The sequence below is a fragment of the Sturnira hondurensis genome, unplaced genomic scaffold (genome assembly GCF_014824575.4).
Source record: "Sturnira hondurensis isolate 20B ecotype Veracruz unplaced genomic scaffold, ASM1482457v3 Scaffold0009372, whole genome shotgun sequence".
Lineage (NCBI taxonomy): Eukaryota > Metazoa > Chordata > Mammalia > Chiroptera > Phyllostomidae > Sturnira > Sturnira hondurensis.
This window is the reverse complement of record NW_028082003.1, coordinates 458,151-480,532: the sequence shown is the minus strand read 5'-3', so window position 1 is coordinate 480,532 and position 22,382 is coordinate 458,151. Positions and strand designations below refer to the sequence as shown.

The following is a 22,382-nucleotide window of genomic DNA, read 5'->3' as shown; positions in this document are numbered from 1 at the left end:
CTGTCTCCTCTCTGTCCCCACTGATAACCCTTCATGTGATCTCCATTTCTGTGATTCTGTTCCTGTTTTTGTTGTTTGCTTAGTTTACTTTTGTTTTTGTTAATTTTTAGGTTCAGTTGTTGATAATTGTGAGTTTGTTGTCATTTTACTGTTCATATTTTTAATCATCTTCTTTTTCTGAGACATCTTAGTGCCTTTAACATTTCATATAATAAGGGCTTTGTGATGATGAACTCCTTTAACTTGACCTTATTTGGGAAGCACTTTATCTGCCCTTCCACTTTACATGAAAGTTTTGCTGGATAGAGTAATCTTGGATTACTTCTTTTCAGCCCCTTCTTGCCTGTAAGGTTTCTTTTGAGAAATCAGCTGAAAGTTTTATGGGGGCTCCTATGTAGGTCAATGTCTCCTTTTCTCTTGCTGCTTTTAAGATTCTGTCCTTATCTTTGATCTTGGGAAATATAATTATTATTTGATTTGGTGTGTGCTTCCTAGGGTCCAACAGGTTTTTACTGCCAGAGGTTTTGAGGCTTTATTTACCCAGGCTGGAATCCTGGGTTGCTCAGTCTGTCGTACACCCCAGTTGCCTCACCACCCAGTCCCCCAGCCTCTGCCTCTCCCGCCCTGGTTCTCTAGCCTGCTGCCTTGCTGTGAGTCCTCTCCACCCTAGCTGCCTGTCTCCACTTCTCCTACCAGTGTGAGTGAACGTTTCTTCTTTAACTCCTTGGTTGTCAGACTTCCATGCAGTTCAATTTTCTGTCAGTTATGATGTTTTTGTTTTTAAATTTGTCCTTTTTTTGGTTGTGCGAGGAGGCACAGTGTATATACCTATGCCTCCATCTTGGCTGGAAGTCTCATTGAGGTTTTAATTTGTATCTGTCTGATGGCTAGTGATGCTGAGCATTTTCTCATATGTCTCTTGTCCCTCTATATGTCCTCCTTGGAGAAGTGGCTGTTCAAGTCCTTTGCCCATTTTTAACTTGGCTGTTTCTCTTTCTGGCGTGGAGTCCTGTGAGTTCTTTATTTATTTTGGACATCAAACCCGTTTCCGAGGTATCATTGGCAAATATGTTTTCCCATATGGTTGTTTACCTTTTCATTTTGCTGATGTTTTCTTTAGCTGTGCAGATTCTTTTTATTTTGATGAAGTCTCATTTGTTTATTCTTTACTTTATATCCATTGTTCTAGGGGACATACTGGTGAAAATAATGCCGTGTGGAATATCTAAAATTTTCCTGTCTATGTTCTCCTCTAGAATTTCTATGGTGTTGTGACTTTAGTTATTTAAGTCTTTCATCCGTCTTGATTTTATTCTTGGGTACTAGGTAAGTTGGTGATTGAGTTTAATCTTCTGTGTTTTTTTTTAATATTTTTAAAAATTTATTTATTTTCAGAGAGATGGGAAGGGAAGGAGAGAGGGAGAGAAATATCAATGTGTGGTTGCCTCTCATGTGTCCCCCACTGGGAACTGGCCTGCAACCCAGGCATGTGCCCTTACTGAGAATCGAACTGCGATCCTTTGTTTCATAGGCCCGCGCTCGATCCACTGAGCTACACCAGCAAGGGCGAGTTTAATCTTTTGCATGTAGCTGTCCATATCTCCCAAAACCTTTTGTTGAAGAGCCTATTTTTAACTCTATTTTATGCTTCTGTGACCTTTGACAAATATTGACCATAGGGACATGAATTTATTTCTGGGCTTTGTGTTATGTTCCATTGGTATGTATGTGTGGCGCACCAGACTGTTTTGACTACATTGGACTGGTAATATAGTTTGATGTTATGTATTGTTCCCCCTCCTTTCACAACTGCTGCAGCTATTCAAGGTCATTTATGGTTCCATATAAATTTTTGAAATCTTCTGTCTTTGAAATATGTAATTGGTATTTTAGTAGGGATTGAATTGAATCTATAAATTACTTTGGGTAGTATAGACATTTTGATGATGTTAATTCTTCCAATCCATGAACACGGTATATGTTTCCATTTGTTTGTGTCCTCCTTGATTTCTTTCTTCAGTGTTGTGTGGTTTTCTGAGTATAGGTGTTTTACATCCTTGGTTAGGTTTATTCCTAGGTATTTTATTTTTGTTTTTGCTATATCGAATGGGATTTTTTCTTGATTTCTGCTTCTGCTCTTTTATTGTCAGTATACAAAAATGCCTTTGATTTTTGGATATTGACTTTGTATCCCACTGTTTTGCCAAATTCATTTATTAGGTCGAGCAGTTTTGGGTGGAGTCTATAGGATTTTCTATGTACATTATCATGTCATCTGCAAACAGTGACAGTTTTGTTTCCTCCTTTCCAATTTGGATGCCTTTTATTTCCTTTTCTTGCCTGAGTGCTGTGGCTAGGACTTCCAATACTATGTTGAATAGAAGTGGTGAAAGGGACACCCTTGTCCTGTTTCTGATCTTAGTGGGAAAGCTTTTAGTTTTTGCTCATTGAGTATGATATTGGCTCTGTGTTTCTCATATGTGACCTTTATTATGTTGAGGTATGCTCCCTGTACTCCTCTTTGCTGAGTTTTTTTTTTCTTTTTTGTAAAGATTTTATTCATTTATCTTTAGAGGGGAAGGGAAGGAGAGAGGGAGAGAAATATCAATGTATGGTTGCCTGTTGTGTGTCTGCCACTGAAAACTGGCCTGCAACCCAGGCATGTGCCCAGACTGGGAATCGAACCGCGACCCCTTAGGTTTCAGGCTCGCGCTCAATCCACTGAGCTACACCAGCCAAGGCAGAGTTTTGTTTTGTTTTTTTAAATAATAAATTGGTACTGTACCTTATCAAGTGCTTTTTCTGCATATTTTGATATTATCATGTGATTTTTTGTTGTTCATTTCGTTTATATGAGGTATTACATTTATTGATTTGTGCATATTATACCATCCTTGCATCCCTGGGAAGAATCCCACTTGATCATGGTATATAACTATTTTTTATATTGGTGGATGTGGTTTGACAATCTTATGTTGTGGATTTTAGGGTCTGTGTTCATCAGCAATATTGGCCTTTAGTTTTCGTTCTTTGTCATGTTCCTATCTGGTTTCAGGATTAGGCTGTCCTCATTAAAAGACTTTGTGAATCTTTCCTCTTCTTGGATTTTTTGCAGTAATAGTCTAAAAAGGATAGGGGTTAGCCATTCCTTAAATGGTTTGTAAAATTCCCCTGTGAAACCATACAGTCCAGGGCTTATGTATGATGAGAGTTCTTTGATTACTGCTTAAATTTCGCTAGCTACTATCAGTGTATTCAGGCTTTCTGCTTCTTGATTCAGTTTTGGATGCATATATTTTTCCAGAAATTTGTCCATTTTACCCACGTGTTCACCCATATATTCAAAATTTTGGCATATAGTTGTTCATAGTAATTCCTTACATTCCTTTGTATTTCTGTGGTATCAGTTTTAATCCCTCACTTCAGATTTTATTTATTTGGCTCCTGACTCCTTTTTTTCTTGATGAATCTGCTTAAAGGTTTTTTGATATTGTTTATCTTTTCAAAGAAACAGGTCCTGGATTTATTGATATTTTGGATTATTGTTTTAGTCTCTGTAATTTAATTCCGCTCTAATCTTGGTTATTTCCTTTCTTCAACTCACTCTGGGCTTTGTTTGTTGTTGTTTCTCCAGTTCTTGTAGAAGTAGGGTTAGGTCATTTATTAAAACGTTTCTGTCTCTTTTAGGTAGCCCTGTATCACTATGAACTTCCCTCTCAGGGAAGTTCAGCCTTTGCTGTAGCCCATAAGTTTTGATCTGTTGTGTTTTCATTTTCATTTGTTTCCAGAAATGTTTTGATTCCTTAATCTTGTTTATTAACCTAGTGATTGTTTAATAGCATGCTGTTCAAACTCAATGAATTTGAAGGTTTTGGGGTTTTTTCCTTGAGGTTGGTTTCTAGTTTCAGGTCTTTGTCGTTGCAAAAATGCTTCATATAATTCCAGTTTTCTTGAATTTTTGAGGTTTGTTTTTAGTTCTGTCATGCAATCTGTCTTTGAAAATGTTCCATGTACATTTGAAAAGAATGTGTATTTTGCTTCTTTGAGATTAGTCCATTTGATTGAGGGCATTGTTCAGTGCCTTGGTATCCATGTTGATACTTTGTTTGGAAGATCTATGCATTTGTCATAGTGGGGTTTTACAATCCAGTTGTTGTCGATATCTTTCTTGAAGTGCTCCAAGATTTTCATTATTTGGGTGTTCCTATGATGGGTGGATATATGTTTATAATGTTTATGTCTCCTTGATGCATCCTTCCCATGAGTATTATAAAGTGTCCTTCTGGGTCTCTTTTTATGGCCCTTGTTTTGAAGTCTATTTTCTCTGATAATAAGTGTTGCTACCCCAGCTTTTTCTCTCTGTCCATTTGCTTGGAGTATTTTTTCCAACCCTTCACTTTTAGTCTGTGTAGGTCTTCTGTTCTGAGGTGGTTCTCTTATAGGCAGCATATGTTCGGGTTTTGTTTTCTTATTCATTGAGTCACCCTATGTCTTTTGATTGGAGCATTTAATCTATTTACATTTAAGGTTATTATTGATAGGTACTTACTCATTTTCCTCCCTTTGTACCTATGTTCCTCTAGCTCTCACTCTTTTTCTTCCTCTTTTTAAAGCAGTCTCTTTAGCATTTCTTGCAGTTATCTTTTGGAAGATGTGTATTCTTTTTAGCCTTTTTTTTTTTTTTCTGGGAAACTACTTATTTCACCTTCCATTTTAATTGAGAACCTTGCTGGGTAAAGTAGCCTTGGTTTTCATTACCTAGAATGTTTGTCACCATTCCCTTCTGGCTTGTAGTGTTTCTTTTGAGAAATCAGCCTGTAGCCATTGGGGCTCCCGTGTATGTCACTTCATGTTTCTCCTTCAATGCCTTTAAGATATCCTCTTTGTGTTGAAAGCTTGGCATTTTAATTATGGTGTTTCTTGGAGTAGGCCTATTTTGGTTTATCTTGAATGGGACCCTGTGTGCTTTCTGAACTTGCATGGCTTTCCCCTCTCCAGGTTAGGGAAGGTTTCTGTCACTATATTTTCAAACGTATTTTCCATCCCTTGCTACTTTTCTTCTCCCTCTGTATTTCTATGATTTGAATGTTGCGGTGTTTCATGTCCTTCAGTTCCCTTTAGCTATCCTCATATTTTTAAATCTTTTTTTGTTCAGCTGCTCTACCTGAGTATTTCTTGTCTTCCAGCTCACAAATTTGGCCTTGTGCTTCATCCAGCCTGGTTCTAATTCCGTCTGGTGTACTTGTTATTTCAAATATTGTATTCTTCATTTCCTCCTGGTTCTTGTTTATAGTTTCTATTTCCTTTTTCATACTGCTATAATTCCCAGTCAGTTCCTCGTAGTTGTCACTGATTTCCTTGAGCATCCCTTATAACCATATTTTGACTTTATGTCTGATAGTTTGCTTGCCTCCATTTCATTTTGCTCTTTAACTGGTAAATTTCCCATTCCTTTCAGTTGCAGGTTTTTTTCTTTGTCTCCCCCTTTAAGTGACTCTTTTTGTTTGTTTCTGCAATTTTAAATGCTCTGTTTTTCCAGCTATCTTCATAAGGTACTGGACCCCAGTGGAAGCAAAATTGCAGAAAAGTCACAGCAGAGTCGATAGTAGTGACAGCTGAGTGAAGTTTAATAAAGCTGAATGAAGATAGTAGCGACAGTTGAATAAGAATATTGTAAAAAAGCAGAAGTGAATATGAGATGTCTACAGTAAAGAAAAATGATTTTGAGAGGATGGGAGAAGTAAACTAATAAGAGTAAGGAGTGAAGTTCCAGTTGAAATATGGGAGAAAGGGGAAAAAAGGGGGACAGAAGTCAATGAAATAAGATTTCCCACTCCACTTGTCAGGGGCAGGGGGAAGGTAAAATGGAAAGACAGCAGGAGAGTATTTTATGGGATTTAAAGTAGAAATAAGTAGTGAAGAAATAGGAATTCCTTTGTAGAAGTGCAGCAATAACCATGATGTTTCACACAATTAGCTACTGTTTGTAAAAGGTGAAAAGGAAATAAGTTTCTTATTAAAAGGGGAAAATGTGAAGTGACTTTAAGAAAGGAGAGTGCTTATGCGAGATTAGGTGGAGGAGATAGTGATAGTAAGGGATAGAAATTTGGCATAGTGTGAGAGAAAATACAGTTTACCACGACAGTAATAAAGCTCAGGAAGATGGTGAAATTGATTAATACTTGGGAAGGGTGCTATGTGGGACTTTGTATAACAATAGTATGGTTAGAAATATATAATCTTAATAAAAGAATAAAAAGTAAAAGACCAAGAGTAGTGTATCATTTGGAATATGAGTGAATTTAAAGAAAAAATCAAAATGCAGTATGAAAGGGTGAATAAAAAAATGAAACAATAAAAACAATCAAAAGAAAAAATCTAAATAAATGGAAATAACTAAAATTTATTTTAAAATGTAAGTTTTAATGGATATGAAAGTGGATTTATCTTAGCTGTTGTTGTTCTCCTTCTAACTTCTTTCTGGATCAGCCTCTGGTTTTCTCACAGCTTCAGTACTTACTTTTACCCTGGAAAGAAAAAGAAAGGCTTCCTGCTGATTTTAAACCTGCCAGGCAGATTTTGCAGGTTTCCTGAAACATGCAGGCAGAGGGGGTTTGGGTCAGTTGTTTTGTTTTGTTTTTTTTCTTTCTTTCTTATGGTTCCACATGGATAGGGGCTCAGTCTGGACTACCGTAATCACAGGTGCCCAGTTTCTAGCCCACACCCTCAGAGCACTGTGTGGCCCTCAGTGTCTACTCTGCACGTTTGCACCAGGCTGGCACTGATAATCCACCTCATTTTGCAACCCTTTGATCAGTCTGTGAGGTACACTGAGTGACAGCAAATCATGCCCAACCCCTCCTTAGTTGGCCTGGTGGGTGTACCCTTGCCTTGTTTTTATCTTTCATCTGTTCTTTTCTACTTAAAGAAATGCCTTTAACATCTCTTGTCTTACTGGATTAATGATAATGAGCCTCTTTCCTCTTTAGCTTTACCTTGTCTAGGGTGCTCTTTATCTCTCCTCAGTTCTAAATAATAGCCTTTCTGGTTAGAATATCTTGGTTGTAGTTCTTTCCTTTTCATCGCTTTGAATGTTTTTGTGCCTATCCCTTCTGGTCTGCAAAGCACCTGTTGAGAAATCAGCTGGCAGTTTTATTTGACCTCTCTTATAAGCAACTAACTGCTTTTCTCTTGATGCTTTTGAGGTTCTCTCTTTGTCTTTAACCTTTGACATTTTAATTATTATGTGTGATAGTATTGGCTTCTTTGGGTTCATCTTGTGTGGGGCTCTCTACTCTTCCTAGGCTTGTATGTTTGTTTTCTTTGCAAGGTTTAGGAAAGTAGTCATTATTTCTTGAAATAGGTTTTCAATTCCTTGTTTGCTCTCTCTTCTACTTCTGGTACCCTTATGTTATGAATGTTAATATCCTTGATATTGTCTAAGAAGTCCCTTAAAACAATCCTGAATATGTTTTTCTTTTTTCTTCTTACTGTTCTGATTGGGTATTTTCTACTGTCTTGTCTTTTAGGCCACTGATTTGATGCTCTGCTTCATGTAATTTGTTATTGATTTTCTCAAGTGTATTTTTTTTTTCATTTCAGTTATTGTATTCTTTATTTTTGGCTTTTTTATGATTTCTATTTCCTTTTTTATAGCTTCTTGCTCTTTGTGAAATTCTCACTGAGTCCATCTGTTCTTCCCCTAAATTCATTGGCATCCTTGTAATCAGTGCTTTGAACTTTGTGTATGGTAGATTGCTTGTCTCCATTTTGTTTAATTATTTTTCTAGAGTTTTGTCCTTCTTTTGTCATTTGGGACATTTTTTTGTCTCCTTATTTTGGCCGTCTCCTTCTGTTTGTACGTAGTGGGTAGGGCTTTTGTGTCTCCCAGTCTGTCTTAGTACGGTGGCCTTTTGTACATTAGAAGGTGCCCTGTGAGAAGGTATCTAGTGTCACAGTCTCCCTGATCACCTGAGCTGGGTGTTCCAGGGATGTCCCTTTTGTGGTTTGTTTCCACCCTCCCTTTGTACTTGGGCCTCAATTGCTGTTGGCATATCTGTGGGTGTGGTTGATCCTCAAGTTGACTGGCTGTGAGGGATGGCTGAGACTACAGCAGAAATGCTGTTAGGTGGGGGCTGACTCCACAAGCTGGCCAGATGAGCTAGTTGGGGGGTTGGATCTTAGGGAATCATCAGAGTGGGGTGAAGGGTGTTAACAGAGATTTAGCTCTTGTCTGTGCCAGACTGGCTAGGTGAAAGTACAGCTGAACAAAGGAACAGTGGTGTTTTCAAGTGCTTTTATCCCCAGACAGAGTCGCCCCAACTTTGCCCCTACTGCCCTCCCCCTGAACTTAGTCAATTTTGTTCTTCTCCATATGTCCTATGTGCCTTTTGAGCTGGTGTCCATGCCCTGGAGCTTAGAGTGTATGAGTTTGTGTGATGGCCCAGTAAGAGTGTAACTGGAAAAGACACGTGTTCGGACTGCCTGTCACTACCAAATCCAATAAGCAATGACAGGGATTGAATCTTTTATGGGCTCTTTATTTAGATGGTTGGTGATCAGAGAAGATGGCGGATTCATACCCTAATGATCCATCTTCTCATCTCTTTCCAGGCCAGACCTTTTATAAGGGGGGGTGAGGGAGGACAAACAAGGTGCGGTAGGGCTTTGGGATTCAGAAGCTGCAACACTTCTGTCCTTGGCAGTTAGCTGTTCCCAAGGTGGGAGTGGTCGTCTGCTCCCCTAGAAGACAAAAGACCTGGATGCCTCCAATTTGTCCCCAGGTGGTAATCTCTAGCCAGTGCCCCAGGAGGTTGGCTGTTTCCCAGGAGCCAAGATGGGCCTTATCTGTAGTTTCTGAAACAAAGCTTTAACATACACATTACTGCTAGACTTATAACTTTTTACCTTAAGCTAAAATTTTCCAAGTCTTTAGTCCCCTATCAAGAGTGCATGTCTTAGTTTTCCGCAACCCTTTGTTTTTCTTGTATTAACATGACTGGTTGTCTTAGCCAGATTTGGGGACTCTTCTTCCCAGTACTGGTGCTTTGGGCTGGGGACATTGGTGTGGGGATGGATCCTGTTACTCTTCAGGGGAGACTTCTGCAGCCAAGAAATCCCTCCCTATTCTTATCACCTCACTGTGGGTGTGGGACTTGCCTGTTCTGTGGCTCTGCCCTTCCTAACAATCTTAATGTGGCTTCTTCTTTATATCCTTATAGTTTTAAAAATTCTGTCCAGCTGGTCTTCGGGTGCTTCTCAGTGATGGTTGTTGTATAATTTAGTAGTAACTTGGTGTGATCATGGGAGGAGCTGAGCATAGTTTCCTACTTAGCCATCCTGACCAGATGTCCCACAAGTGTGCTTTTTCAAATTAGGAAAAAGTCTCCAGACAAAGAGAAATAAAGTTAAAAATTTCTTTTAATACCTGGGGTATATAATTTCTTTTTATTCACATTGAAGTATTTTTATTCTTTTGAGACTTGTGCAATATTAACTGAATTGGGAGGAGTATTAACTTTAAGATTAGTTCATGATTCCCCCCCCTGTACATTTCTGCTTTATTTATAAAAATAAGAATAAAAAGATGTTGTGCATGTTATTTAATACTAATTTCCATTAAACAGGATTTATAAACACTAGTTGGAAGGTTTTTTAATAAAAGCAGAAGTACAAAAATGTGAGCAGTCTGGGCTGCATATGAGTTAATCTTGGTTTAGAAAACAGAAATGCAGTGCTGCCCCAATTTATTTTTTCTTTACCTCTACTTTTGAAATAGGTATATAACCCTCATCTGAAGATAATCTTTAAAATTCAATAGTTAAATATTTTTTTAAGTATTTTGAGTTTTTTCTTTAACTTTTTTTAAGGACTTCATTTATTTTTAGAATGAAGGGAAGTGAGGGAGAAAGAAAGGGAGAGAAACATTAGTGTATGGGGGCCATTTGTGCCCCCCTACTATGGACTGGGCCTGCCCTTACTGGGATTGAACCAGTGACCCTTTGGTTAGCCAACACTCAATCCACTGAGCCATACTAGCCAGGGCATAAAATTCAGTAGTTAAATATGAATCCATATGAATGAAATGTCAGAAAGGCAGTGTCTTTTCTTTCACTATAATGAGTGAATGTAAATTCTGCTGAAATAGTCTAGTTAATTGTATTATAGCAATGCCAATTTCCTAGCTTTATTAATACACTATATCATTAAAGCTATCACCTTTGGGGGAAGCTGGCTAATAGTACCCATGACCTCTCTGATACTTGTGCAATTTCTTATGAGTCTATAAATGGTTCAAAATAAAAAGCTTTAAAAATATATCCTTTAGCAGCAACTTAAAGAGCTGTGTTATATTATCGATGTGGATTCTTCAGTCATTAAATATAATGAGGTAGATTTGTGTGTACTAACATGGGAGGAGCAAGGCGTATGCTAGATTCTTGAGTAAAAAAGGTAAGCTGCAGCCCAGTATGTATCACTATCCATTTTTGTAAAATAACAATGTAAATTGTCACGTTTTTACAACAAAAGCTATATATTCACAGGGTATAGACACAGGTTCAGAAAGATAAATACCACAATGTTAACATTGGTGACCCCTAGGAAGTAGGAGCTGGGAGGGAGGGTATTCACATTGTACTTGATGCACAGCAATATTATTTGAGCTTTTGTCTATAAGCATTTTTTATTTTTGTATTTTAAAAAATTAAATATACAAATAAAGGACATGTAGGAGCCTAATGAATCTTCTAGTTCTGCTGTGCATCTGCAAACTAGTGTGCTGAGTTGCAAGTTTTTCAGTGGATTCTCTCAGTCAAAAAGGCTTGTTTCGATCTCAGTCTGGTTTGAACTATAGTTTACCTTGTTTTTGCCGAAGATAATCAATCCCATTACTTTTCAGAAAAAAATTAGTAATCTCTAAGAGACCTGCCTGAGATCCATATTTGGCTCCCTGGACTCTTACAAGTATTCCTATATGACAAAGCCTTTTTTTTTTAAGTTAAATTCTTGGATATACAGTGTTTTTAATGTGGTTATCTCTTGTAAAAAAAAGAATATTTTAAATATTTGTTTGTCTTAATGGCCATGATATTTTGTCCATATGTTGGCATCTGCCCTAGTTCATCTTTTTAGAGGTGCTGAAGACATCTTATTCATTTATGCATGTTTTATGTGTGTGTGCATGTTTGTGCACTCCCACGTACATGCATGGGTATAAGAGAACAAGCCACATGAGGGCACGGGTTTCTGTCTGATTTACTTACTGCCCTGTCCCCAGTGCCTACAATAGTAGCTGGTACATTAAACTTGTTCCATGACTGATTATTTTATTTGTGTGTGTTGGGGAGTATTAATGTGATAATTATACACAGTATCTCTTTCTCAGTCTTTTACAGGAACCACCTTGATAATGATCGTCAAGTATGACTTTTCAAATATAAATACTCCATGAGTGAGCTAGGGAAACCATTTGTGACATCAGCAATTCTATCATCTGCAGTTTTATCATCAGCCAAGGTGCTTGTGTCTTCAAGGAACAACCACCTAACTGGCTGTACAAAAATAATTCAATGTGTTCTCTTGAATAAGAAGTGCAGGCCCTAGGTCAGCCCTGTTCTGTCCATCTCTCTGCTCTGCTGTTCCTAGATAGCAGCAAAGTCACTGCAGCCATTTCAGGCATCATGTCCAGACATGGCTGCATCCAGAGGCAGAAAGATGGGAGTCTCTAGTTCTTTGGTTTTCTATTTAAGAACAAGGAAATCTTTCCTTAAAGCCCCTGTCACAGCAGCTAGAAATGGGTTATGTGTCGATGTCTAATAAATCTACCAATGGTGGGGGAATGAGATCACCGAGATTGGTTTGTACCTGTATTTTTTGCCTAGTCTGTTTGGGCTGCAGTAACAAAATACTACAAACTGGGTGACTTATAAACAACACATTTACATTTCACAGTTTTGGAAGGTTGAGAAATGTAAGATCAAGATGTTGTCAGTGTTTGGTTAGGGCCCACATCCTACTTCATAGATAGCTATCTTTTTGCTGTGTCCACATGTGGCAGAAGAGACAGAGGAACTTTTTTAGGTCACTTTTATAAGGGCACAATTTTCTTCATGAGAGCTCTATTCTCATAATCTAATTGCCTCTCAAAGACTCTACCTTCTGATACCTTGGCAGTTAGGTGACCATTCAGACCATAGCAGGCTCTCATAACAGACTGGGTGACTTAAACAACAGAAATTTATTTTCTCATAGTTATGGAGGCTAAAAGTCCAAGGTCAAGGTGCCAGCATCGTTGATTTCTGATGAGGCTTTTCTGCTTGGCTTGTAGACCTTCTTTTTCTCATTGTGTCTTCACATGGTGTTTCCTATGTACATGTGACTTCCTGGTCTTTACTTTTTCTTATAAGGATACTAGTCCTATTGGATTAGGACCCCATTCTTATGACCTTCTCATATTAATTACCTCTTTAAAAGCCCTGTTTGCAAACATGGTCACATTTGGGGTTAGGATTTCAACTATGAATGGAGGCAGTGGGACATAATTTGGTCCATAACAGGACCCAACCAGATTTTTTTTGGACAGGGACAGAAATATGAATAAAATGAGGGCTTTTGGGTGGTAGTACTAATACTATTCCCAAAGCCAGCTATCACCTTGATTACTCAGGCAACACAGAAGGACCCTGGAAAGGGTAATGTTGCACTAAAAAAGACTTGTTTTAATTTTTGACTTTGGGACCAGACTTAGATACAGATCTCATTTCTACCACTTAACTAGGAAGTGGTTTAACCTATCTGAGCTTTGGCTTCCTCTGCTGTAAAGATGGAGATAAATTTACACAGGCCTCCCAGGGCTATTATGAAGAGTAAATGACAAAGGTATGTGAAGTGTTTAGCTCAGGACCTGGTGTATGGTTAGTGGCCCTTGTCAATAACTGCTTTTTATTCCATGGGTGACCTTTACTGTGCCATTCAAATTCTTTCCAAGCTACTACCTCAAAGAATATTTCTTCCATTGATTTTTTTTTAAAAACAGAAGCTCTTTAAAAGATACGTAATTGACTTAAGATAGGCCTAAAGCCATTAACAGTACTCCAATGAGTAAAACATTAGCTTCCTTTTAGGGCTAAAAAATGCTTCAAAATTCAGGGAGTGGAAATGTAGTGAAGAGCATGGCCTTTGAAGATAGATGGCCAAGGTCATGTCCAGCTGGCATAGCTGGCTGTGTCACATTGGCCAAAGCACATAACTACTCTGTTTTTTGGTTTCTCACCTATGAAATGAGAGGATAGAGAGCTTGCCTCATGGGTGGCCATGAGTTGTGAGAAGACCAGTGCAAAGTGCTCCCCATGTGAAAACTGGGTACCAAGTACTGGCCCAGTGTTTGTTTTACCGAGAATCCACTGGCACCAATAGGGAGGATACTGGAGAGTCATAGGAGAGATGGGAAATAATTTCCATTCTTATCTGTACATCTCTCATCTTCCTTTAGTAACCCTGCAGGGAGGATGGTACCACCTATATCATCTGCCTAAGGAAGTCTAAGACTTAATGAAGTCAGATGACTAACTCAAGGTCTTGCTGTTGGTAGCTGGTAAGACAGTATTTGAACATAAGTGTGCCTGTTGCAAGGGCCCGTGCTCTTAGCCACTATATGAAATACCATAAAGAATACACTTTTTTTCTCTCCCATTTGCCCCATTCCTGCCAGGCAGTGAGAATTGTGGAAATGGGCATGAGGCTACATTTATTTTAGAGTATTACCTTGGAAATCTCTTGGTGAGAAGTTTGCTTTATGTTCTCCAACCCGATGATTTTTATTATTTTTTAAAACTATTAGACTCTGCTACTCGAGATGATGGAACGATGCAAGAAGCTAGGAAACAAGTAAGTATCTTAAAATTCATAAGTCTCGAGTAAGAAATGGAGTTGGTTCCTGTTTTTTGAAATGGACATGCATATGTGGGCAAGAGGGCCAACAGAGGGACAGGACCGCATGGAGGTCGAAAAGCTGGCATCCAGTTGCCTGCCTTCAGATTTCTGAGTCTATTCTCTCTTAGCTTTGTGGATTTGGATTACTTACTTGACATCTCTGTGCCCCATTTCTTCTTATTTATAAAATGGGTTTAATAATTAATAGTGCTTTCCTCATGGGGCTGTGATGAAAATGAATTCTTATCTTCCTGTCTCCTTTTTACAGGAGAAAGGGGAAGGGAGGGAGAAAGAGAAGGAGAGAAACATCAATGTGTGGTTGCCTCTCGTATGCCCCTTACTGGGGACCTGGCCTACAACCCAGGCATGTGCCCTGACTGGGAATCTTTGGTTTGCAGGCTGGCATTCAATCCACTGAGCCACACCAGCCAGGGCTCAAGCAACTTTCTTAACAGGGAGTTCTACTGATGTGGGCATGTGTGTCTTGCAGTGCCTTGCTGTTAAATTCTGTGATGTCTGCTTTCCGGGCCGAGTTCATTGCCACCAGGTCCATAGATTTCATTGGCATGATTAAAGAGTGCAATGAAGCTGGCTTCCCTAAGGTAGGCTCTTGACTTAATGCTCAACAGGAGGACAAATAGGCAGTATTTACCTGATATCTCCTGAGGTAGAGTGTCGGGTTTTAAGGCAGCCTGAGCCAACAGGAATATAAGACAAGAACAGGAAGGAAGATGAGTCTGATTTGAGATTGTTAGACATACGTAATTGCTGCATGTCGGGTCTCTTGCATGAATCCTAAATCTGTACAGTAAGGTCACTGCGAAGTATTTAGAAAAGAATTTGGTCTTACATCTCTAAAAATATATCTTCACTCATTATTTATGAAAAACTTCATCCATCAGGATATTATGGCCCACAAATTAGACCAGTACAGGGAGTGAGCTCTTTCTTTTTCCTTATCCATCTACCCCATGAAGGTTTGTGGTAGAATTTCAGAAAGAAGTTGTTGGAAGATTAGCCCTGAGATGAGCTCAGTGTGACAGCCTTAAGCCTGAAGTTGTTCTGATTTTAAATAATCTCCAATATCATAATGGTTTTGTGTTTTTCTTAGCATCTTCTTTTTCGCTCACTGGGGTTAAACTTGGCCTTGGCTGATCCTCCTGAGGGTGATCGACTTCAGATTCTCAATGAAGCTTGGAAAGTTATTACTAAATTGAAGAATCCACAGGTGGGTGACTGTTCTGACCTTAGATTGACTTCTTTTTGTCCAAGTTATGCAGTATATGCTCTGTGTTTAAAAAATTATCTTAGGTAATTGTACCAATGCTTTTTATTATTTAAGAAATCAACTTCTTCAGTTGTATTATTTATTAACCTACAATGGAGAACTGATAGCTTTAAAGAGGTATTTCTCTAATTTTTTAAAATATATATTTTATTGATTATACCATTCAAGTCGTCCCATTTCCTACCCTTCATTCCCATCCACCCTGCACACGCCCTCCCCCTACATTCCCTCCTTTAGTTCATATCCATGTGTCATAAGTTCTTTAGCTTCTACATTTCCCACACTACTCTTGTTCTCCCCCTATCTATTTTCTCCCCACTGTCTATGCTATTTATTCTCTGCACCTTCTCCCCACTTCCCCTCCTCCCACTCCCGTTGCTAATCCTCCATGTGATCTGCATTTCTGTGGTTCTGTTCCTATTGTAGTTGTTTGCTGTTTGCTTTTGTTTCAGGTGTGGTTGTTAATAACTGAGTTTGCTGTCCTTTCACTGTTTTTATTTTTTATCTTCTTTTTCTTAGATAAATGCCTTTAACATTTCATATAATAAGGGCTTGGTGACGATGAACTCCTTGAACATGACCTTATCTGAAAAACACTTTATCTCCCCTTCCATTCTAAATGAAAGCTTTGCTGGATAGAGCAATCTTGGATGTAGGTCCTTGCCTTTCATGACTTGGAATACTTCTTTCCAGCCCCTTCTTGCCTGGAAGGTCTCTTTTGAGAAATCAGCTGACAGTCTGATGGGAACTCTTTTGTAGGTGACTGTCCCCTTATCTCTTGCTGCTTCTAGAATTCTCTCATTCATTTTAGTCTTGGCTAATGTAATTATGATGTGCCTTGGTGTGTTCCTCCTTGGGTCCACCTTCTTTGGGACTCTCTGAGCTTCCTGGACTTCCTGAAAGTCTATTTCCTTTGCCAGACTGGGGAAGTTCTCCTTTATTATTTGTTCAAATAAGTTTTCCACTTGTTGCTCTTCCTCTTCCCCCTCTGGTACCCCTATAATTCGGATGTTTGAATGTTTAAAGATGTCCTGGAGGTGCCTAAGTCTCTCCTCATTTTTTTGAATTCTCATTTCTTCCTTCTTTTCTGTTTGGTTGTTTCTTTCTTCCTTCTGGTCCACTGCATTGATTTGAGTCCCAGTTTCCTTTCCATCACTATTGGTTCCCTGTGCATTTTTCTTCATTTCACTCAGTTTAGCCTTCATTTGTTCCTCCAATTTGTGACTAAAATCAACCAGTTCTGTGAGCATCCTGATCACCAGTGTTTTGAACTGTGCATCTGAAAAGTTGGCTGTTTCTTGGTCGCTTAAAAGTATTGGCTCTGGGGTTTGATTTGTTCTTGCATTTGAGCCATAATTTTTGTTCAGGTCATACCTGTTTCATATGAGTGGCAGAGCCTTAGGTATTCACCAGGACGTCACCCATGTGTCTGGGTTGTGACACTGTATATGGGGGCAGGGTCAGAAAGGGAACAGTGGTGCTTGCTCTGCTCTCTCTTGGATTTTAAACCCCTCTGCCACTTCCCACAAGCAAATTGGGCCCTTCTGGTGCTCATTTCTGGGTGGGTGGGCTTGTGTACATTCTACGACTTTGTGGGTCTCTTCAAAGAACTCTCCTGTGAGGCTGGGAGTCTCTCCTGACACCTCATTCCCCGCAAGTTTTTTCAGTTGGTGCTTGTAGGCTTTATTTCCTGTTGCCGGGGCCCAGGGTTATGTGGTTTGTCTCACTGCCCGTTTCTGCCTGGTTTATCTGCGCGTGAATGTGTGTCTTTGGTTAGCCAACCGCCCTACACGCCTCATTGGGTTTGCTTGTTTCCTCCCCCTACCCCGGGTCTGGCTGCCACCACCTTTTCCTGCCTCGACCCCTCCCCACTTTCCGCCTACTCCGCCCCTCTTACTGGTCTAGATGAGTGGTTCGTTGTTGTTGGACTTCTGTACAGTTTGATTTTCTGTCTGTTCTGGTTGTGTTTTTGTTTCTGAATCTTTGTTGTCCTTAAATTTGGTTGTGCAAGGAGGTACAGTGTTTCCCCTTTGCCTGGATCTTGGCTGGAAGTATTTCTCTAATTTTTGTATCCCAATTATGTCTTGCTTTCAAGGCCCCAAGATGTACTAAGAGAGAAAAATTATAAATATTTGAAACTTTTAAAGACCTGTAACTTTGCAAACAGCATCTAAAATGCAGCAGTCTATAGTGTTTTGATTTGAATGTACCAGCCTAGTAGGATGTTGTTAAATTAGGGTCAGTAGTCATGCCAGTAATTAGCAGAAGGGAATTCTCATTTTTGTCCCTTGAATGGAGATGGCTGAAGCCTCTTTTTCTCCATACTTAGGCACAGGAAGTCTTGAGAAGACTGATGTCAGTGCTATAATGCATGTAGTAATAGCTATCATGTTGTTGGTTTGGTTTTGTGCCTCACTGTTTTTGTAGGTAACATGCCAGCAATTTATGTGGATTTTGGTAGGGAAAGATGGTATTGGCTGTCTTTGTGGCTACAGAACCAGCTGTATAAAACTTCACCATACTCTACACTGTTACTCTGCTGCTAATAGCATATCTTAGTCTATTCAGACTGTATAACAGAGTAAGACATACCTGGACCCCTTATAAACAACAGAAATTTATTTCTCATAGTACCACAGGATGGAAGTCTGAGATCAGGGTGCCAGCATGGTTGGATTCTGGTGAGGACCCTCTTCTGGATTGCAGACTGCTAGCTTCTTCCCCTCACATGGCATAAAGGGATTGAGAGAGTTCTTTGGAGTCCTCAGAGCACTACCTCTATTCTTGAGGACTCCATCCTAATGGCCTCATCACCTCCTAAAGGCTCTATCTTCTAATACCGTCACATAGGGGGTTAGGATTTCAGCATATACATTTTGGGAGGCCACAAACATTTGGTCTGTAACATAGCACATAACTGAATATAGATATGTAGCATTTGATACAATCATTTATCAAGAGGGAAATATTAAAATGATCTCAGTTTAAACCCCTTGCTAATCACCATATTTACAATAGTATATTGAGGATAGTGGTATAATTTAGAAAAATTAGAAACAATTACAAAATTGTTTATCTAGGTTAGGTTTAGCAAAAACCTCACTAAACACCACCGGTTGGAATTTTTTTATGTAATCTAACTCTGATTGACTAAATAAAACAGCTTATTTAGTGTATTTAAATAAAAAACCTCTGGACTTATGGTGCCTGCACTTCAGTGTTTTAAAGCAACCTTGCATCAAAAGCCCATATTAGCAATATTCTCCAGGTTTTAATTTCACATTCACCTTAGTATTCTAATTAGACCTTAGAATGTTCTGGCTTTCTTATGTGAGAGAGATAACTGGTTTCTCCAGAAACATTGAAATAAAGAACAATCTGACAGTAACCAGAAGAGAGGGGAGAGGGGATAATGGGGGAAAGAAGGGAAAGGGTCATCAAGGAACATGTATAAAGGACCCATAGACAAAGCCAAAGTGGAGAAGGATTTAAGGTCAGGATGGGTGGGTGGGGGAAAGTGGTGGTAGGAAAATGGAGGCAACTGTGTTTGAACAACAATTGAAAAAGACCTGGATTCTCCATTTCATCTTTCTTTTCCTTAAAGAGGAAAACAGGTACTTTCAGACTCTATTATTCCTTGGCCATTTTTTTCTCCATTTGAATGTATCCCAGAAAGGAGCAGGAAGTGTTAACAAGTTGGTCACTGGCGTTTTTGTACCCATCTCATTGCTTCTTTGTAGGTACCTCTCATATTTGAATTTAAAACATAATTTCTTACTGGAAATCTCTATGCTTTCCTAACCTTTTTACAACATATACACATGACCCCTTTATAGGGCAAATGATTTATTTTTTAAAGGCAAGCAACCTATATTTTCTTAGAACATGCAAAAATCACATTTTAGGCAAAGCTGATGTCTTTAACCAGATGTACCATCAGTTTCTTCATTGAGGTGTGGTGAGGACCTCACCACTGTTAACTGATGCTTCCCAGCTTTTGTTTGTTTGTTCATTTTTTTGTTTTTTTATCCTGGCTGAGGTAGCAATTCTAGAATGAATTCTGATTAGTTTTGTCAGCCAAAGTTTGTTGGTGTCAATTCAACATCTAAAGGAATCCCCAATTTAGGGTGTAGTGAAGAAGGAAACTCTTCAGTGCAAACAGCTCAATTGTGATACAACGCAACTGTGGAAACAGCACCTTGCCTGTTTGATGGCCCTGGGGCCAGGCCTCTCTCTGGCTAGACAGCTTTGCTGTGTTCCCTACTGGTCTGCAGGACCTCCCCTGCGCTGGTCTGCTTCTCTCTGTTCAAGTGAGGTGTCTTCAGTGTTTCATCTTTGGTGTTTCAGCTCCTACTTGGGAAATGTAGTCTTCAGTCTTTGGTGGAAAGAGAAAGTTCAGTCCCAGACCCAGGGGGAGCTGGCGTAGTATATGGACAGAAGTCCCCAACCCTGGTCTCTGATTGGTCTATCCTTATGCAAATGAGAACTCCAGATTCTTGCTGTTTGATTCAAACAGCTCTATCCTGATTGGTTAGAATGGGGCCACACTGGTTGACCGGAGCTACACAGGTCTGAGTGGATTAGAAAGCCTCAGTCCTATTTGTTGAAATAGGATTCCTAGAACTCCTTTATAAAAGGCTGGCTCAGATGGCAGGAACACAGTGCAGTCAGGCAGTTCAGTGTAAGCTTCTCCCTGAAGTGTAGTTTGTATGAGAGGCCTCTGTGTAGAAATAGCTGCTAGACTCTGTTTTTAAAATTTGAACCCAGAGAGCCACCAGGAACCTTGCTTATTAGGTATCTTCTTTCTCATGGTTCACAGTTTCAAGCAACTTATGTTTTTATATAACTCACTTCTCTTGGTAAAAATACAGGGTTTGGCACAAATAAAGCCCCTTCTTTATTATAAAATCAAAAGCATGTAGTACTGTAACATAACAATGTCACACTCAAATACACCATATGACATTTTAGGTGAAATGTTCAAATTAAAACTATAAATTATTACACCCATATTATTACCCTACCAACCACACTCAAGCAGGCCTTTCTTCTGCCAGACTCTGTATATCAGTGGGCCAGAATTTTCTATAGATGAACCACTCTTAAAATTCCTATGAAATGTCGATTCTTTTAATTGTCATAGCCCTTGAAGGGATGAGCATGATGGGCTTCTGCCATAAGGTCAACTGGTTTTCTTATTGTAGACATTTTTATTTGTTCTTTGTAGGACTACATTAATTGTGCCGAAGTGTGGACAGAGTACACCTGCAAGCATTTCACGGTATGTGTGGCTGTGGTATTGTTTTTGAAAAAATTACATTTGTTTCATGTTTTTAATAGTGAATATGTCTAGCTTAGGCATTTTACAATGGTAACTACTGTTAATTCGGAAAAAATTCATCTTCATTGTATAGTGTGACAGAGCATTAATGTGTGTGCTGTAACAAAAGTGTTCCCATATAAATTTGGGAAATGCTGCATTGTATAAAAGTTAAGCAATTTTTTCCAATATAAAACACGTTAGATGTTTATGTGCTAAAATGCCCTGTCACTTTCCATGGGGTCTAGTAAGCAGCATTTCCCAAACATACTTGACTTTCATGTAATTATTTTCTAAGTACACGAAGACATTTCTTTCCCAAGGCCCAGACTACAACCCCAGTTTGGGAAATAAGGGGCTTATCAAAAGACAGAGATTTTAAAAAATATATATTTTATTGATTATGCCATTATAGTTGTCCCATTACCCCCTTCAAGTCCCCTGCACCCTGCACACCCCTCCTCCACCATTGCCCCCCTTTCGTTCATGTCCATGTGTCACAAGTTCTTTAGATTCTGTATTTCCCATAGTATTCCTGCCCTCCCCTCTGTCTATTTTCTACCTACCGTTTATGCTACTTATTCTCTGTACCTTCTCCCCCCTTCTCCTCCCACTCCCCTGCTAACCCTCCATGTGATCTCCATTTCTATGGTTCTGCTCCTGATCTAGCTGTCCTCTTAGTTTGCTTTTGTTGTAGGTATGGTTGTTAATAACTGTGAGTTTGCTGTCCTTTCACTGTTCTTATTTTTATCTTCTTTTTCTTAGATAAGTCCATTTAACATTTCATATAATAAGGGCTTGGTGATGATGAACTCCTTGAACTTGACCTTATCTGAGAAGCACTTTATCTGCCCTTCCATTCTAAATGAAAGCTTTGCTGGATATAGTAATCTTGGCTGTAGGTCTTTGGATTTCATGACTTGGAATACTTCTTTCCAGCCCTTTCTTGCCTGGAAGGTCTCTTTTTAGAAATCAGCTGACAGTCTGATGGGAACTCTTTTGTAGGTGACTGTCCCCTTATCTCTTGCTGCTTCTAGAATTCTCTCCTTCATTTTAGTCTTGGATAATGTAATTATGATGTGCTTTGGTGTGTTCCTTCTTTGGTCCAACTTCTTTGGGACTCTGAGCTTCCTGGACTTCCTGGAAGTCTGTTTCCTTTGCCATTCTGGGGAAGTTCTCCTTTATTATTTGTTCAAATAAGTTTTCCACTTGTTGCTCTTCCTCTTCCCCCTCTGGTACCCCAATAATTCGGATGTTTGAATGTTTAAAGATGTCCTGGAGGTTCCTAAGCTTCTCCTCATATTTTTGAATTCTCATTTCTTCCTTCTTTTCTGTTTGGTTGTTTCTTTCTTCCTTCTGGTCCACTGCATTGATTTGAGTCCCAGTTTTCTTTCCATCACTATTGGTTTCCTGTGCATTTCCCTTCATTTCACTTAGTTTAGCCTTCATTTGTTCCTCTAATTTGTGGCTAAAATCAACCAGTTCTGTGAGCATCCTGATCACCAGTGTTTTGAACTGTGCATCTGAAAGGCTGGCTATTTCTTGGTCACTTAGAATTATAGGCTCTGGGGCTTTGAGCTGTTCTTGAGTCATAATGTTTGGTCTGTTCACACCTGTTATGTTTGAGGGGCAGAGCCTTAGTTGTTCACCAGGGCAGGGCAACCCAGTTGCTGGGTTGTGATGCTGTATATGGAGGCGGGGCCAGAGAGGGCGAAAAAATGATGTTTTGCTTTCCTCTGCTCTCTCTCAGATTTCTGTCACCTCTGCTGCTTCCCACAAGCAAATTGGTTCCCTCTCTTGCTGGTTGCCGGGTTTGTGGGCCTGTGTATTCTCCAGGACCCT

General features: G+C 39.3%; 1 protein-coding gene across 3 annotated transcripts in view; it reads left to right on the top strand.

Annotated features, from left to right (window-relative positions):
• The window catches only part of VPS35L (VPS35 endosomal protein sorting factor like), a 168,678-nt gene that overhangs the window by 76,518 nt on the left and 69,778 nt on the right, over positions 1-22,382 (top strand). For all 3 annotated transcript variants that reach the window (XM_037057109.1, XM_037057108.1, XM_037057107.1), the window contains exons 15-18: positions 13,841-13,887; positions 14,423-14,534; positions 15,044-15,160; positions 20,448-20,501. In XM_037057109.1, the coding sequence (XP_036913004.1) occupies positions 13,841-13,887; positions 14,423-14,534; positions 15,044-15,160; positions 20,448-20,501 (330 nt within the window). The remainder of the gene's footprint in view (positions 1-13,840; positions 13,888-14,422; positions 14,535-15,043; positions 15,161-20,447; positions 20,502-22,382) is intronic.